The 15,587-nt window shown below is 40.0% G+C and overlaps 1 protein-coding gene across 1 annotated transcript in view; it reads right to left on the bottom strand.

The window, feature by feature from the left end:
* The window catches only part of LOC114461509 (uncharacterized protein C1orf21 homolog), a 68,652-nt gene that overhangs the window by 19,519 nt on the left and 33,546 nt on the right, over positions 1 to 15,587 (bottom strand). Inside the window, exon 2 of the mRNA XM_028443644.1 lies at positions 14,461 to 14,590. Within this exon, the coding sequence (XP_028299445.1) occupies positions 14,461 to 14,551 (91 nt within the window). The 5' untranslated portion in view covers positions 14,552 to 14,590. The remainder of the gene's footprint in view (positions 1 to 14,460; positions 14,591 to 15,587) is intronic.

Raw genomic sequence — 15,587 nt, 5'->3', positions numbered from 1 at the left:
TATCGCTGTAAACCTGTGAACCATCCTGAGAAAATATGTTTCAGGACAAGAGCATAAGTCATCTCTCCAGTTTTCGTCCGTCTGTGTGTGTGTGTGTGTGTAGAGTGGTGTAGGTATTTGAATGCAATACCCACCAACCATTGTCACATCAAAACATTGGTACTAATAGAGTTCGGCAGCTGAGCTGACAGCAGCAAAAGTGCAGAGCGGAGCTCACAGAGGAATTTATTTACTAAACATGAACTTTTTCTTCTGAGAAATGATACGATACTTCAACATCAAACTCTATCATTTACCATCTGACTCTGAGGTAATCATCTATTGCTTTTTTATTTGCTGGCTCAACTGGAAAGCTAAGTAGCAAGCTAGCTAGCTACAAGTAGCAAGCTAACTAGCAGAAGAATGGCTCTTTCCACAACAGAATACAGCAGTCTTCTCCAAAAGATTACTGAACTGGAGACTACAGTGCGAGGAATACAAGTAAACATTGAGGTTAATGGACACTGTGGATATGATAATGATACGACTGTGCCGCTGTTTCAAAACAGCGGAGTGGATAAAGCTAACTCACTACCAGCCCGTGCTAACAAAGCTGTCAGGCCAAGGGAGGATCCTGTTCCCGTTGATAAGCCAACAGGTGCGAGTCCTCCTTGGAAAACCCTGGGAGCTAAGCCTAAGAAAAAGTCATATCCACTTCAAAGGCTAACGGGCCGAGCAAAGCGCCCTGATATCAATAATGAGACGGACTGGCCTGCACTGGCTTCGCAGACTGCAGCCTCAACATCAACTCCCTTGTCTGCCCAGGCACAAAAGTGGACATCTGCTAAAGGCAGGAGTATCATCAAGTCACAAACCCAGTTTCATGTAGAACTGGGTAATCGATTCGCCCCACTGCTGAATGACCTAGGATCTGCTCTAATGAGGTCAACACACAACCTTCTGGAACTGCGAAGACTGAAAGTGCTTCAGGAAAACAAAAGCGACATGGTAGGCCAAAGCAACAACCTCACACACTGATAGTGGGAGACGTTTCTGTTAAAGATCCTCAGAAGATGTTTAGCAGCAATGTGAAAGTGATCTGCTTACCTAATGATGCAGTATCAGACCTGGCTGACAAAATCTATCATATCGTTGCAGATTACCCACATTTGAAAAATGTTGTGATTCATTTTGGGTTAAATGATTTAGCCAAGGAGGAGTCTGAGGTGTTAAAGCAGGATTTCACCCATCTGCTAAAAACTGTGAGCAAAGGAGATCTGAAATTCTCAAGGATTTACTCTTTGAATAAATTTTTGTCTTCGGCTTGTGCTGCCCTTTCACTAAATTTTATAGAAAATTTTCCTATTTTTTGGGAACGTCGTCATCTTTTTAGAGCAGATGGACTGTGTCTAAACAAGGCTGGAGTAAAACTCTTCACATCCAACTTGTTTTACTTCACCAGTCACACTGCTATCAGTCCTGATAAAGACAGAGGACAACATGTACCATCGGAGAACAAAACAACAAGGAAAGAACATGGAGTCGATGAGCTTCCAGCAAGAAATCAAAATCGCCAAAATGAAGAGGTCAACCCAACCCCCACATCTCAGGACCCACCTGCTTCACCCCAAAATTCACCTACTTCCACCTCATCCAGCTTCTCTCCTACCCCTGCCTTCTTGGATTTAACTGCCCAGATGAACGAGCTGGTTCTGGCTGGCACAAGACTGACACCCCACCCTTTACCCCACCATGGTCCCATCTTATCTCCTCTAAAGAACCAATCTGCACCACCCATCCCTCCTCGACGATACCAGGCCCAGGATCATTCTTCTCCTCAGGCCAGCTGTGTTCATCTTAGAGCGACACAGGTCTGATGTGTGCTGGGTCCGGACTGCAATAGCTCTATTTTTAGGAACAACCAGAAAAAGTCAGGGCCTTATGGAGTTAATGCAGCTTCTTTAATTCCTGTGGTGACAGGTAACACAGGTAAAATTGTGAAATTAAAGAAAAGCAAGAAGCTTTATAGAGACAAAAATTTGACTCCTACAACATGTCATCCAAAAAGTCCACCAGTGTCTCCAGTAAAGTCTTTAAAATTAGCTCTTCTTAATGTTAGATCTCTTGTTAACATGACAAGATGGAGGTGATTATCTTTGGTAACAAGGAAAAGAGGACTGCTGTCAGCAAGTATCTTGCGTCTCGATCTTTAAAAGCTAAAGAACAAGTCAAAAACCTTGGTGTTCTGATTGACTCAGATCTGACATTCAGTAGTCTGATCAAATCTATCACAAAAACATCTTCTACCACCTAAAGAACATCTCCAGAATGAAAGGTTTAATGACTCAGAAAGATCAGGAGAAACTGGTCCATGCTTTTATCTCCAGCAGACTGGACTATTGTAATGGTCTTCTGACAGGAATCCCCCAAAAGAGCATCAAACAGCTACAGCTGGTTCAGAACGCTGCAGCTCGGGTCTTAACCAGAACAAAGAGGTCAGAACACATTACTCCAGTTTTAAAGTCTTTACACTGGCTCCCAGTCAGCCTCAGAATAGACTTTAATGTTCTGCTGCTGGTGTATAAATCTGTGAATGGGTTTGGTCCAGAATACATCAGTGAGATGTTAGTCAGGTATGAACCCAGCAGGTCTCTCAGATCTATGGACACAGGTCAGATAGTGGAGCCCAGAGTTCACAGTAAACATGGTGATGCTGCTTTTAGTTGTTATGCTGCAAATAAGTGGAACAAACTGCCAGCAGAGCTGAAGTCAGCATCTAATGTGAACATTTTTAAATCAAAGTTAAAGGCACTTTTTTTCTCTACTGCGTATGATTGAGAGAGAGATTTTGGTCATGTTGTTGATGTAATGTGTTTGTTGATGATTTTAATTGATTTTACTGGTGATTTTAATTGTTCGTATTGATTTTAAACAATTGAATGTTTTATCATGTAAAGCACATTGAGTTGCCTTGTGTATGAAATGCGCTATACAAATAAATTTGCCTTGCCTTGCCTTGCCTTGCCTAATAGGAGGATTCCAGGTAATGACAAAAAAATTTCGGTCGGCCCATTTTTGGTGAAAAAACAGTGTTTTTGAGGACTGATTTTAAAGAAGGAAAGGAGGTGGATCATTGATGTCGCGCTGTATGGTGACATTCACTCAGGGCTTTAGATTAGTGTTAACATTGCTTCCATCTGATAATTTTTGGCGAAAAAAATGGCGTTTAAACTGATATGGATTGATATTTTATGTAGGTGTAAATCTGAATTCATAACCCAGCATCAATTCATGCATCAAAACATGGGGATTCTAAGTAATGAAGAACATTTACCAGTCAGAAAACTTTTGGTGAAAAAACAGCATTTTTGAGGATTTTGAAAAAAACTTCGTCATGGACTGATTTTAAAGAAGAAAAGTAGGTGGACCATTGATACGTTGCTGTAAGGTGACATTCACTCAGGGCTCCTGATTAGTGGTTTGTATTTGTCAGAGAAACTACTACGTAATAAAATTCTGTGCATAAACAGGTGAGTAATCATATTTACTAATGTTTTATTCCCCTACCAGTATTATACATGTAATGGACGAACCCATTTCCACTATAAATTCACTGAAGTGCTTAGCTTGGTCACAATACATCAATGTAAATCTTTTTTTGTGACAGTTAATATTTTGAGGATTTTTCAAATGTCAGGCTGAGGGTTTTCAAGTGCGGGCACGTTATGTTTCCATTATGTTTCTGCATAAAAATCTAATAAATGGACTTTCAGCTGCGCTAACAGAGTGAGATTACACTGACTGACATGATACCAGGAACACCCTACTTTATGCAACACTGAACATCAGTGTGACCTTTGAGAGAACAATGAAAGCACAGTAGGGTTTCTGCTGAGAGCCTGTTTGTCAAACAATAAACTGATAAAGCCTGATAAAAATACACACACAGGCTGAGCCAACACTTCATATAGTGTAATTACAAACTCTGCATTTTGCCCTGGCACTATCAACAGTTTCTCCTTGTGCCTGATAGTATGGAGGCTCAGTCCACTGCATGTGTACCTTGATCAGCAGCTTGTTTGTGTCCAATCGTCCGTGCTCCAGCCTTTTGCACCTATCCAGCCTGCAGTCGCCACAGAAATGAAGTTTATTGGAAATCATTTGCCAGAGAAAACACAGAGCCGGCAACGACTATAAGAGACGGACATTAGTGGAACAATTGTGGCCCGCTTTTTCTGTCGTTTTGTCTCAGGAATGGAAACAAGCTGGAGCGAGGACGCTTCTGTCCGAACATGTCGACACACACTGTATTCCAACACAAATCAGGCACACAACCAGCTCGGCTCTGAAATCACAGAGTTCAGCAGCAGCACTAGTATTCATCATTCCCTCTGCTCACAACCAGGAAAATTTGTTGGAGGAGTGAGAAAAGAAAGCTATAAATCAGAGATGGGCAGCTTATATGGCAGCGGGGGCCACAAAAATGTGATTGTCTGATCTGAGGGACATCTAAGCATTACCACAGGAAAGAACAAAGGGCTTCTGTCGGTTTTTGCTGTAGTTTTTTGTAATTTTCCATCATTTTGGACGTTTTTTTTAATCATTTTGTGCATTTTTGTTTTGTGTTTTGGGAGTAATTCTGTGAGTTTTGCAGTTTCCGTGTGTTGCGAGTCATTTTGTATATTTTCTCGACATGTTTTTTTATCTAGTCGTCTTGTGTTTGAATATTTTTGCATGTCTTAATTATGTATATATAATTTTGTACATTCTCCGGTTCATCTTTTGTTTGTTTTTTAGCTGTCATTGTGTGTGTTTTTGAATTCATTCTGTGTATTTTTACAGTTGTTTTGTGTGTTATAAGTCACTGTGTCTATTTTTAGTAATTTTGTGTTCAAAAAGTCACTGTGTATTTTTGGAGCCATTGTGTGTATTTTTCTGCAATTTTTGTATGTTTTTTGGTCTCGTATTGTGTAAATTGTGAGTCATTTTATGTCTTTACTTTAGGGTCCGCACAAAATTAGTCCGAGGACCACATGTGGCCCCCGGGCCGCCAGTCGCCCATATCTGCTATAAATGATCTGCTTTAGCCTATAATGGTGATTCATTCATTCTCTTAGAAAACGACCTGCACATTGTTAGAAGATCTGCGTTTAGGAAAGAAAGATTATTAATAGATAAATGAATCCTTTCATTTACCGATGACATCCCTTATGGAAAGATATAGATTTATATCTGACGGACTGATCTACAGTCAGCTGATGAAGCCTGTGTCTCCGTATGTGCGGACGGACGAAGTCATTCATTCATACGCTATAGTGAGGCTGACAGCATCAGCAGGAACATACTACAGTGAAACAATGTGCTCTCATCCCAGTGTGTGTGATAAATAGAGGTCTACCTGAATAGAAAAACGTGTGTGCTGCAATAAAGTTTAAGTGATCAGAGCGTCTGTTTATCATCCAATGGATTAATATAATAAATAATCTCATGCTTTTATGCGTGTCAGCAGCTTCCTGCCTGTGTTCTTTCATTCCTGCCTTTTCTGTAACAGCAGTGTTGTTTTTGGTCTGAATTATGGATTTTAATTATTCATAACGTTAAACTTAAGATGAACACCTAACCTGGTCGGGACCAGGTTATGAAGTGGATCAGATCTGAGTGAGTATAAAAGCCCCGCCTCCTAACCAATCCCTCCTGGTGTGCGCTGCACTAACACTGTTGCTTTTCACTGTCATCGTGGCTTCATTCATTATCGTTGTTTAAGATCATAAGCTGTTCCTCCATTGTAAAGACGGTCTCTCTGCCAGGTTTCTCCATTGTAGTGATTGGTCAGACGCTGCAATCTCCACCCTTTTTATGGGAGCGCGCAGATAGGCAGGCTGAAATCACTTGGCTCAAATTAGAGTGTTGTTATCACCCTTCGTAGGGCAGCTTCTCTCTGACAGGGAATGTTTGGTTAGGTGAAGCCCACTAACAGATAAATCCAGGCTATAATTATCTAGCTTCGTAGTATACCCCCTTATAATATACACCCATTTACACTATAAAAAGAGAAATAATTAATAGATATATAACAGTTAATACACCTATTCATATTTTTTCCCTTTAACACTTACGGTATGCTTCGAGAAGATACATTTTATGCATTTATGTTTACAATGTTTTAAATTCCATAATGGTGCAATACATTTATCTGAACTCATCCACATATTAATCCATTCACTCCAAACCAATCTTGTCAATCCCACATATCTGGTTCTTGTTTTTTATTATTCTTTCACTCCACACTTAGTGGTGGTAAGCTACTACTGTAGCCACATATGCCCTGGGGCAGACTGACGGAAGTGAGGCTGCCATAGTGCACCAACAGCCCCTCTGACTGCCACCAACACTCACTCACACACCACATGCATACTAGACAATGTGGGTAAAGTGCCTTGCCCAGGGACACAACAACAATGACTTGGCTAGAGTGAGATTCGAACCCCCAACCCTTGATGATTGTGGATACAGCTGTAAGAATTTTAGAAAACTTAATAAGTTAGAAAATTGTGTTTGAAAATGGACCAGTTGTCTACTTTGGAAAAAAAAAAAAAAAACAAAGTTCTAAAAAAATAATAATAACAATAAAAAAATTGCTTTAAATTCAGATTCATGTCCACACACAAACTGTTCCACAATCTGGAACCGTTTACTGACACACAAAAGCTTTATTTTTTGCTGTGCGTGCAGTATAGTGATATATAGTTCATTTTGTCTCGTAAGCTATAAGTCTCAGCCTTTTCAATACATTGTTTTTGTTTTGCTTTAAATGCTTTTTGACTTATTTGAAAAGCTACACTTTATGCTAATGCTAGTAAATATAGTGGCTCGGTGTGGTCCAAATATCCTGTATTACGAAAACAACGTATTGCTCGTTTTTGAAGTGCAACTAATGCAAGTGAAGAAAAATGAGTTACACTTTTGGCTGATGTGCAGCGTGACAGGTTAGAAGTGTCTAAACGCTTCTGTCAATGAGCTGAAGATCAAAGTGACCAAGCTCACGCCCATCAAAGCTCATCACATCACAGACGAGGCTTCAGCTAATATGAGAGCAAAAACTGGTCATGCTGTGTACCCCTGTGTGTGTGTGTGTGTGTGTGTGCGTGTGTGTGTGTGTGTGTGGCAGCACTTGTCACAAGGAACGACTGGGTTGTTCAGTCACGTCAATGCTGGGCTCGCTCTGGGTGAGTGGGAGGGAAAACCATCAGAGAAGAGCACAAGATGAAAAGGAAGACCTATTTTGAGAAACCGCAATTTGGTGATGTGGACGTGTTTCTCATCTCTGATTAGAGAGCAGAGATCTGCAAAGACCTGAAGGTACCGCCACTCACACAAAGCTCTTAGCGTGTGCGTGTGTTTCTATTTCAGCAGCATATCTAGCTCATTCGTAATTTCATGCTTAAAGCCTTGTTTGCATGAGAGTGAGTCATTTAAATAGCCTTATTTGGGGCCTTTATGCAGGAGTTCCACGTAATGGCGTGAGCGTGCTGCAGCTCTCACAGCTTCACTGTGTCTCTCTGCTCTTCCAGCTGTGAGTCCTTCTCCACAGCTTTGTCCAGATGCCAACCATCACCAAGCCATCATGATATTTACACCTGAACAAAGAGCCTCATCTCAAACATGGAAAACAAACCCACACAAGCACAGGAAGGATTGGAAAAAAGGAAGAAATCATCCTTTAAAACAGGGGTTGGTTCTCAATCTTGGGGTTAGGAGCCTATTTGAGGTCACGAGACACTGGAAGGGGGTCGCCAGATGCCTTCAAGAGACAAAAAATATTTTATGAACAATTTGAGCCCATTTTTGCTTATTTTTTACCCTGTTTCTGCACCTACACCAAACTTGCCATATTTTAACCTATTTTCATCACTTTTTCTTGCCATGTTTTGCTGTTGCATTTTTGCTAAATTACTCATATTTGTGCCACTTCTCCATCAAATTGCAAAATTTTCTGTCTTCTTTGTATTCCAAGTTGGTCCAATTAAATGGAATGCCACATCTCGGTACAAAGCAAAACATTCTACTAATGGTTTTAGAAGCACAACAAGAAGGAATTGTTGACTTGGCCTCCTAATAACTAAAGATTTTAATCTAATCTGTGTGCAGAACAATTAGTCACACCTAAAGAGGCTCCAGCTCACACCTGAATCGACTGCTTGCAACTTGGTGCAAGAACCCACTGCACCCCTCCAGAGGTCGAGGGTTTCTACAGGACGACCTAGTTTGTTAAAGAACAAACCACACATTAATTAAAATGTTGGTTGTTTTTTTGAATTCATCGTCTTTTGTGAAAATCTCATGTGAATCGTCTTAACCACTTAGAAGTTATAGTTCCACTTTTTCCGTGCACGGCCCCTGAAGGAGAATTGATTTCACTTTCCACTTGTTGCAGCGCCACTTTGACTTAGTTAAGAGCTTTGATTCTTATTTATTGTTTTGCACTCCTTGAGGGAGAAAAAGAAACTTGTTGAAATGTGATGGCACCAAATGTGGCGCAGATGCTTTCTATGCATTTTATCTGACAAGCCTTTTTGCTTCTGGATAAATGAAGCTCAATGCAGCTCCAGTACTTCTTTGAAGCACTGATGAAACGAGTTCTTTATGCATATTTCTAGGTGTCATGATGAAATACATGAATATGAAAAATAAATAAAACAGGTCCAGTATTATGCTATTTTTCACTCATCTCCAATTGTTCTAATAACCCCAACATAGTATTCAAGGTTTATTTTCTCAAACTCGCTGTTTTCTGAACTTTTACCCGTCTGAAAAGTCACTTTCAGACCGCTCCTAAAAACAGGCTGTTTTTGGGACTTCATGCATATGCATGAGCGGGCGTGTCTGTAAATGCCGACTCCCATCTCGCTCTTAGTGAGGGTGATTACCATAGCGATCTTCTTTTGCTATCCACACATGCCATCTTGTTAATGTTTTCAGCAAAAAAAACTGCACATTGCAGTAAAACACATGGTTACTTAAGCGGCTATTGTGATTGTCAGTCCGACAAATGCTGCTTCAGCGTGTGTATATCGCAGCAGCAGGAGAGTAAATCATTAACAGTCACTTCCTTCTCATCCTCACCTCTTCTGACCACAGAAATAGTCAATTCAAATAATCATTTGTTTTGTCCTACCGCTGTGTCACATTGGGTCACAAACACGTCAGATCATGTTAAAAGCGATACAAGGCAGTATACGGTTGCTAAAACTGAAACTGATTGTGAGCGCTCACGCTGCGCTTCAGATTATCTACATATTGGATAATCTATATACTGAATGTAAAGATGCCTTCGCCATGTTTGTTTTACCTGTCAGGTAGTTTGAGAGGGAGGAACTCACATTCTTATGTAGGGTAGGAGGAGCCAGGACTGTCAGCATTGCCCTCTTATGAGTCATAGGAGGGCAAAAATCCAACTTGTGTGTTTGAAGCTCACTTCACCTCTGAATGAGGCTAAAGAAATGTATATCACTGTAGCAAAACCATTATTAAGTGATTTTTTTTCATAATACTGCCCCTTTAAGTGATTAATCTGCCTTATCCTTCTCTCTGTCACAGTAAGGCCCAACATGAACCAACACACTGGAATGCTGTCACTTTGTAAAAGTGAGTTTTCACTCCAACACAATCCTTAGCTGCTCCTCAGTCAATAACACAAACACAAAGAATAATCTGAACAACAGGAACGTTTGTTGAATAAATGCCAAGGTGCCACACAAGCAGCAAGTACACCTTATCTCCATTCCGATCTGCACTGACTGTGACCATCACGCTCATCAGCCGTATAATGTTGTGGCGAGTGTTGCTATTTTTCCTTCTCGTCCTTCTGTGTTTGTGTAATGGAGCTAAGCCTTTTCCGGTTATTGTGTGAGAATGAAGGAGAGAGCGGGAGAGGGAGGGGTGGTGGGTATACTTTGGGAATAGTGGCGAGAATATCTGGAGCACACAAACACACAATCATGTGTACAATACAATACACACAAGGACAGACTGGCAGACAATCTGTTGCAGGCGGATCAGCGCGAGCACGTTGAGGGCTCGCTGACATATGACACAGCAACACACGGGTATGCTAACACGAACAGCCGGAGCCTGACCTCGACAGACCAATCTGTTCCGCTTTGATTATTAAAAACACATCCCGGATACAGTAGCACAGTTTGACCAGGGGAGGAAAGGTCAGCGTTACCAGAGATTATAAGCGTGTGAAATAAAACCTCTACAACAGAGGTCGGCAAGTTCTATCACAGCGTGGACCACAAAAATGTGTTTGTTTGATCAAAGGGCCACATTATCAACATTCATGTCAGCATTTAGAATAATGACCAATCTGAGCAACACAGGAAACAACAAAGACTTTTGATAGTAATAATTTTGTGTTTTTCTGTCATTCAGTGGATGTTTGTTGTTGTCTTGCTTGTTATGAGGCATTTTGTGCATTTCTGTTGCCGTTTTGTGTATTTTACCTGTAAAATGTATGTTTTTTTTGGTCATTTCGCCTTTTTTGGAGTAATTTTTGTGTATTTCTTTTGTTGTTTTGCTTGTTTGTTTCTACTGTGGGTTTGCAGAGTAAATGGTTTGTGTTTTTGTTGTAATTATCTGCAATTTTATATATTTTCTAGAGTAATTTTGTGTATTTTTTGCTGTTGTTTTGTGTTATTTGGAGTAATTTTGTGTATTACTGATGTCGTTTTGTTCATTTTTTATTTTTTTGTTTTGTGTGTTTTTGGTCTTGTCTTTTACTGTATTTTCCTGCAATGTTGTAATTCTTTGAATTTTTCTAATGTATTCTTGCTTTTGTATTTTTCTGTCATTTTGTACGTTTACTTTGGGGGCTGCATAAAATTAGACCGAGGGTCGCATGTGGCCCCCGGGCCGCCACTTGCCTATGTCTGCTCTACAAGAACAGGGCAAGAAAACATGAGGCAACATGATGGGATGATAGAGAGGTGGCATTAAGGAAAGCGATTGCCTCCTTATGTATTTAATCCTCACAAACCAGGTCACACTCATCCAGAGCCTCCAATAGTAGCCTGTCACAATTCTCCATTCTGGTAGATCTCATTATCCAACTGAGAGCGGGAGGAAAGAAATGAGAGGAAGAGGAACTAAAGTGGAGGTGATGTGAAAGGACACAAGGGCCTGACCCAAAGTTGTGCCAGAATGGAGAAGGAAAAAGGTGCAGAGGAGAAACACTGGGAGATGAAGGCAGGAAAGAGGAGGAGGAGGAGGAGGAGGAGGGGACGGGTGGTGGGGGGGTTGACGAAGGAGTGACAGAGAAAAAGAGAAATGAGGCCTTGAGCAGGGGAAGGAAACAGGCGATTGAAATGAGGCAGAGATGTTTATAAAAGAGGGGGGGAAAGAAAAAACGCTGCAGCGTCAACACACGTCATCCCCCCATCCGCCTTCAAGGAATTCTGCACTCCTCCAACCTCTTTCCCTCCCATCTCCTGCCTTCTTTTGGTGCTCCTTAAAAACAACGATGCAAACAGAGGACGATGGGAATATGGAGGAGGAGGGATGGAAAAAAGGCAAGGAGTTGATGAGAGGAAGAAAGAGAGAGAGAGAGAGAGCGTAAAGAAGAGAGAAAGGGGTCAGAGAGAGATAATGGAGAGAAACAACAGCTGAAGGACCTCCTGTGGCTCGTCATCTGCCACATCCCTCCACCAGAGTGTTGCTCTTAATCGCTGCTAATCCCTCATCCACCATCACAACGCTCTCTCTCTCTCCATCCTCTGTTGTCACATCAACCCTGTCACCTGCTGCACAATAGTCAGTCACATTCATTCATAACAACGTCTGACACTCCTTCATCTGATGGCATTGCTTCCAATTTTGGGGCAGATTTTCAACTCTGGGAAAGAACTTTGGTGGATTAGTGTCTCACTACATGAATTACTACTTTCAACATTTTGACACAATGTAAAATAATGAATACATTAGGGATGTCCCGATACAAATTTTTCATTTCCGATATTGCAGACTTGCGTATCGGCCGATACCGATATTGATTCGATATCAGCATGAATCATACATACTTTTTTTTCTTTAATAAAACAATAATAATTACTTATTTTGTAGTGTGGAATGTTAGAAAAGGTTTGATCAAGTGATGTTACTCAGAGAACAATAGTCAACAACAGTAAGTATGAGAAAAACTGACCTATTTATTATTAACCAATTGGTTACATACATTTTAACCTTCAACATAATATCTACAGTATTCTACAATTGAACAAAATAAATAAAAAATGAATTTGGAAAAAAAATATAAAATAAAAAAAAAAAACGGAAAGTTGGAAATTTGAATCAGATATCCAATATTCGTTTTCAGGCTGGTATTGGACCGATGTCGATATCAGATAGGGACACCCCTAACATAAATCACACAATTTGACTATAACAAATAAAGTAATAATCTTAATTCTATTAAATAGAGGTGTCCTATATTATTACAAATATGGGATTTTAATCGGACTGCATCTAAAATCTATGATATAAGTGCTCCAATATGTTTATGTTGTTTTTGTCCCCGCCCTCAGTTGTTCCCACCATGTACTGACAGTAAAAAATAACTGAAGTGAACTTGAATTGTTGACTATTGTTCTCTGTTTGAATAACGTCACTTGATCAAGACTTCTAACATTCCACACTACAAAATAAGTAACAAAAGGTGTGTATGATTCGTGCTGATGTCGTATCGGATCAACATCGATATCAGACAATACTCAAGGCTGTAATATCGGTATCGTATTGGAAGTGAAAAAGTTGTATTGGGACACCCCTACTATTAAACATAAAATCCTACATTTCTTGGCTTTTTCCCCCCAGTTAGTTAAATATTTAATGAATCATACAAGTTAAAACTTTTTATCCATGTGTGAAACCTCTGAAACGCCATAAACAAAAAGCCTCGAGGTTCGGAGTAGGGGTGTGTGGTCCTTCTGGGCCGGCGTTGGTGATGGGCTGGTGGGCTGGTAGTGGTGACGGCAATGTTGGTTGATAGTGATGCTAACAGCAATAATAATTAATTAATAATTTCCATGTATTTCTCCACCCCATCTGACTATTAATAACTACTGGGACAAAATTGACAGACTTCTCTGGAAGAAAATCTGTATGCACACACACATAAAGACCCACACACATACACAGATACACAGGCCATCCTCTATTTCTCTATGGTTTTGTGTTTTTGCTTGTATTGTTTGTCTTGCAATAAATAAAATAAAATAAAAAAAATAAAATAAATAAACAAAAGGCTCATTGATCGTGACCTGACAAGTAGATGAAGCCACTAGTGAGTGGATGAATTGCCTTGTAAGTGATTCCTTTAAAGCTTCAGGGTTAAGGATAAAATATACTTTGAATTCTTAACTAACGCACCTCATCGTCCTTTTCTCTCTTTGTTACCTCTGTCAAATAGGTCATATTTTATTTATTTATTATGTTTATCTGACTGTTAGAAGGATTACGTCAAAAGTACTAAACAGATCTCCACAAAATTTTAACCAAAGATAGACCTTATGTCGTGGAAGATTTGTTTTCATTTTGGAAGCAATCCGGATCAATACACTGATTCTGGATCAGTTTCAATAATAAAAAAATCCCAATCTCTCATCATTGGCGAAATTGATAAAATTAATTTCTTGGTTCGGAAAGACTGATCTTCATAGGATTTAACGCAGTTATGTTGGGTTGGTTCCTCAATTACTGCAGAGTTTCACCTGAATCCGATCCGGAACTTGACCTACTGTATCAGTAATAATGAAATAACAATAATTGTTCCAAGCCTTTAAAGTGTGAATAATCATGGTACCATGATCAGGATCACTGATCTAGATCAGGGGTTCTCAACCGGTAGCCATTAAATCGCGACCCACATTTTTCAAAAATTGCTGTTGAAAACAAACATTCTCTTTTTATAAAACATAAATCTATATATTTTCCTGTGCAACATGCACTTCACAGCATGTCTGTCCAAAGAAAAGTTTCTTTCAAAATAAAAGACCAACATGAGAGACTTTTAGTATTTATTTATTTTTGACCAGCTGTTCGCGACCCACTCAGCACAGGTCCGCGACCCACCAGTTGAGAATCACTGATCTAGATAACTGCCAATATCAAGGATATTATTTGGTGCTTGGTGGAGGTTTGTGCTCTTGTTCTCTACTACATGTGTTTCAGATTTGTGTGTGAGATGTTTAGGGACACCAACGTAACTTCCTCACAGTCAACATTGGCAGCTCCAATAAAGCCGGTGGAGTTGACAGTTATTGTGATTAATGGATGAATTAGTGCTCTGTGTGAGAATTCTGACCTACCGTGAAGAGCATACTGTATATAGTGAGCGCTCATGGGAAAATTGGTTTACAACACTGAGCGTGTGAAGGTTTTTATGGACATCAGTGTGTGTATGTGTGTGTGTGTGTGGGAACTGACCAGTGAAGAGGTCTCCATTGCTGTAGGCCTTACCACGTCCCTCCTCATCGTTGGGCACGGCCGACACCTGCTTGGCCGAGGTGCAGCCCATGGCCTCACACTCTGAGAGCTCTCCTCATCGCACTCTCACCTGCACAACAACAACAACGACAAGGAATTACATTAAATTCATGGTAACAAACGCTGCTGTGCACCTTTCAATGTCAGGGTTGGGGTCATTGATAATTGTAATCACGTAATTGATAATTAAGTACACATATGACATATTTGTAATTGAATAAACCTGTTGCTGCTGTAATCATAATTTAATTGTAATTGAGTTCAGACAATTGACTGGGGATTTGTAATTGGCAGGGAAATTCTATAAAAACTGTGGATTACAATTTCCTTCCATCTTTTTCTGCTTATCCTTTGTCAGGTCGCGGGGGCAGAAACCTTAGCAGGGAGGCCCAGACTTCCCCTTCCCAGCTAAGAGATATAGTCTCTCCAGCGTGTTCTGGGTCTTCCTCGAGGTCTCTTTCCAGAGGGACCTGCCCTGAACGCCTCATAAGGGAGGCATCCTAATGAGTTGCCCAAGCCAGCTCACCTGGCTCTCCTCAATGCGGAGGAGCAGCGGCTCTACTCCGAGCCCCTCCCGAATGACTGAGCTTCTCACCCTATCGCTAAGGAAGAGATTACAATTTAATGAAACGCAAACCTGTTAAAACATGTTATAGTTCTATGGCTTACACATACACATACATAGTTAACAATTATTAAATTATGATTCATATCAAGTTTACGTGTCAGTTCTCTTCAGGATTATTTTAGCATTTTTTTTTTTTTTAAATCTAGGGTTATACTTATGGTTGCACGATTATGACCAAAATGATAATCACAATTTTTTTGAACAATATTGTAATTACAATTGTAATCACAATTATTTGTCATGTTGGGGGAAAAAAAAAATCTGCTTTAATTACACTACTTTTAAAACAAACAATAAGTGTACTGTTTACAGTGCAACATGAAGCTTTAAATAAGAATTATACTTTTTTTTTAATTAACCCAAGAATTTAAAATATACCAAAGGCTAATGAAATAAATACATTATCACAGAGAGTAGAGCCCGTATTTTAAATGTAAAT

The sequence above is a fragment of the Gouania willdenowi genome, chromosome 4 (assembly GCF_900634775.1).
Source record: "Gouania willdenowi chromosome 4, fGouWil2.1, whole genome shotgun sequence".
In the NCBI taxonomy this organism is placed as follows: Eukaryota; Metazoa; Chordata; class Actinopteri; order Blenniiformes; family Gobiesocidae; genus Gouania; species Gouania willdenowi.
Note: the sequence above shows the minus strand (reverse complement) of the source record. Positions and strands in the feature narration are given on the sequence as shown.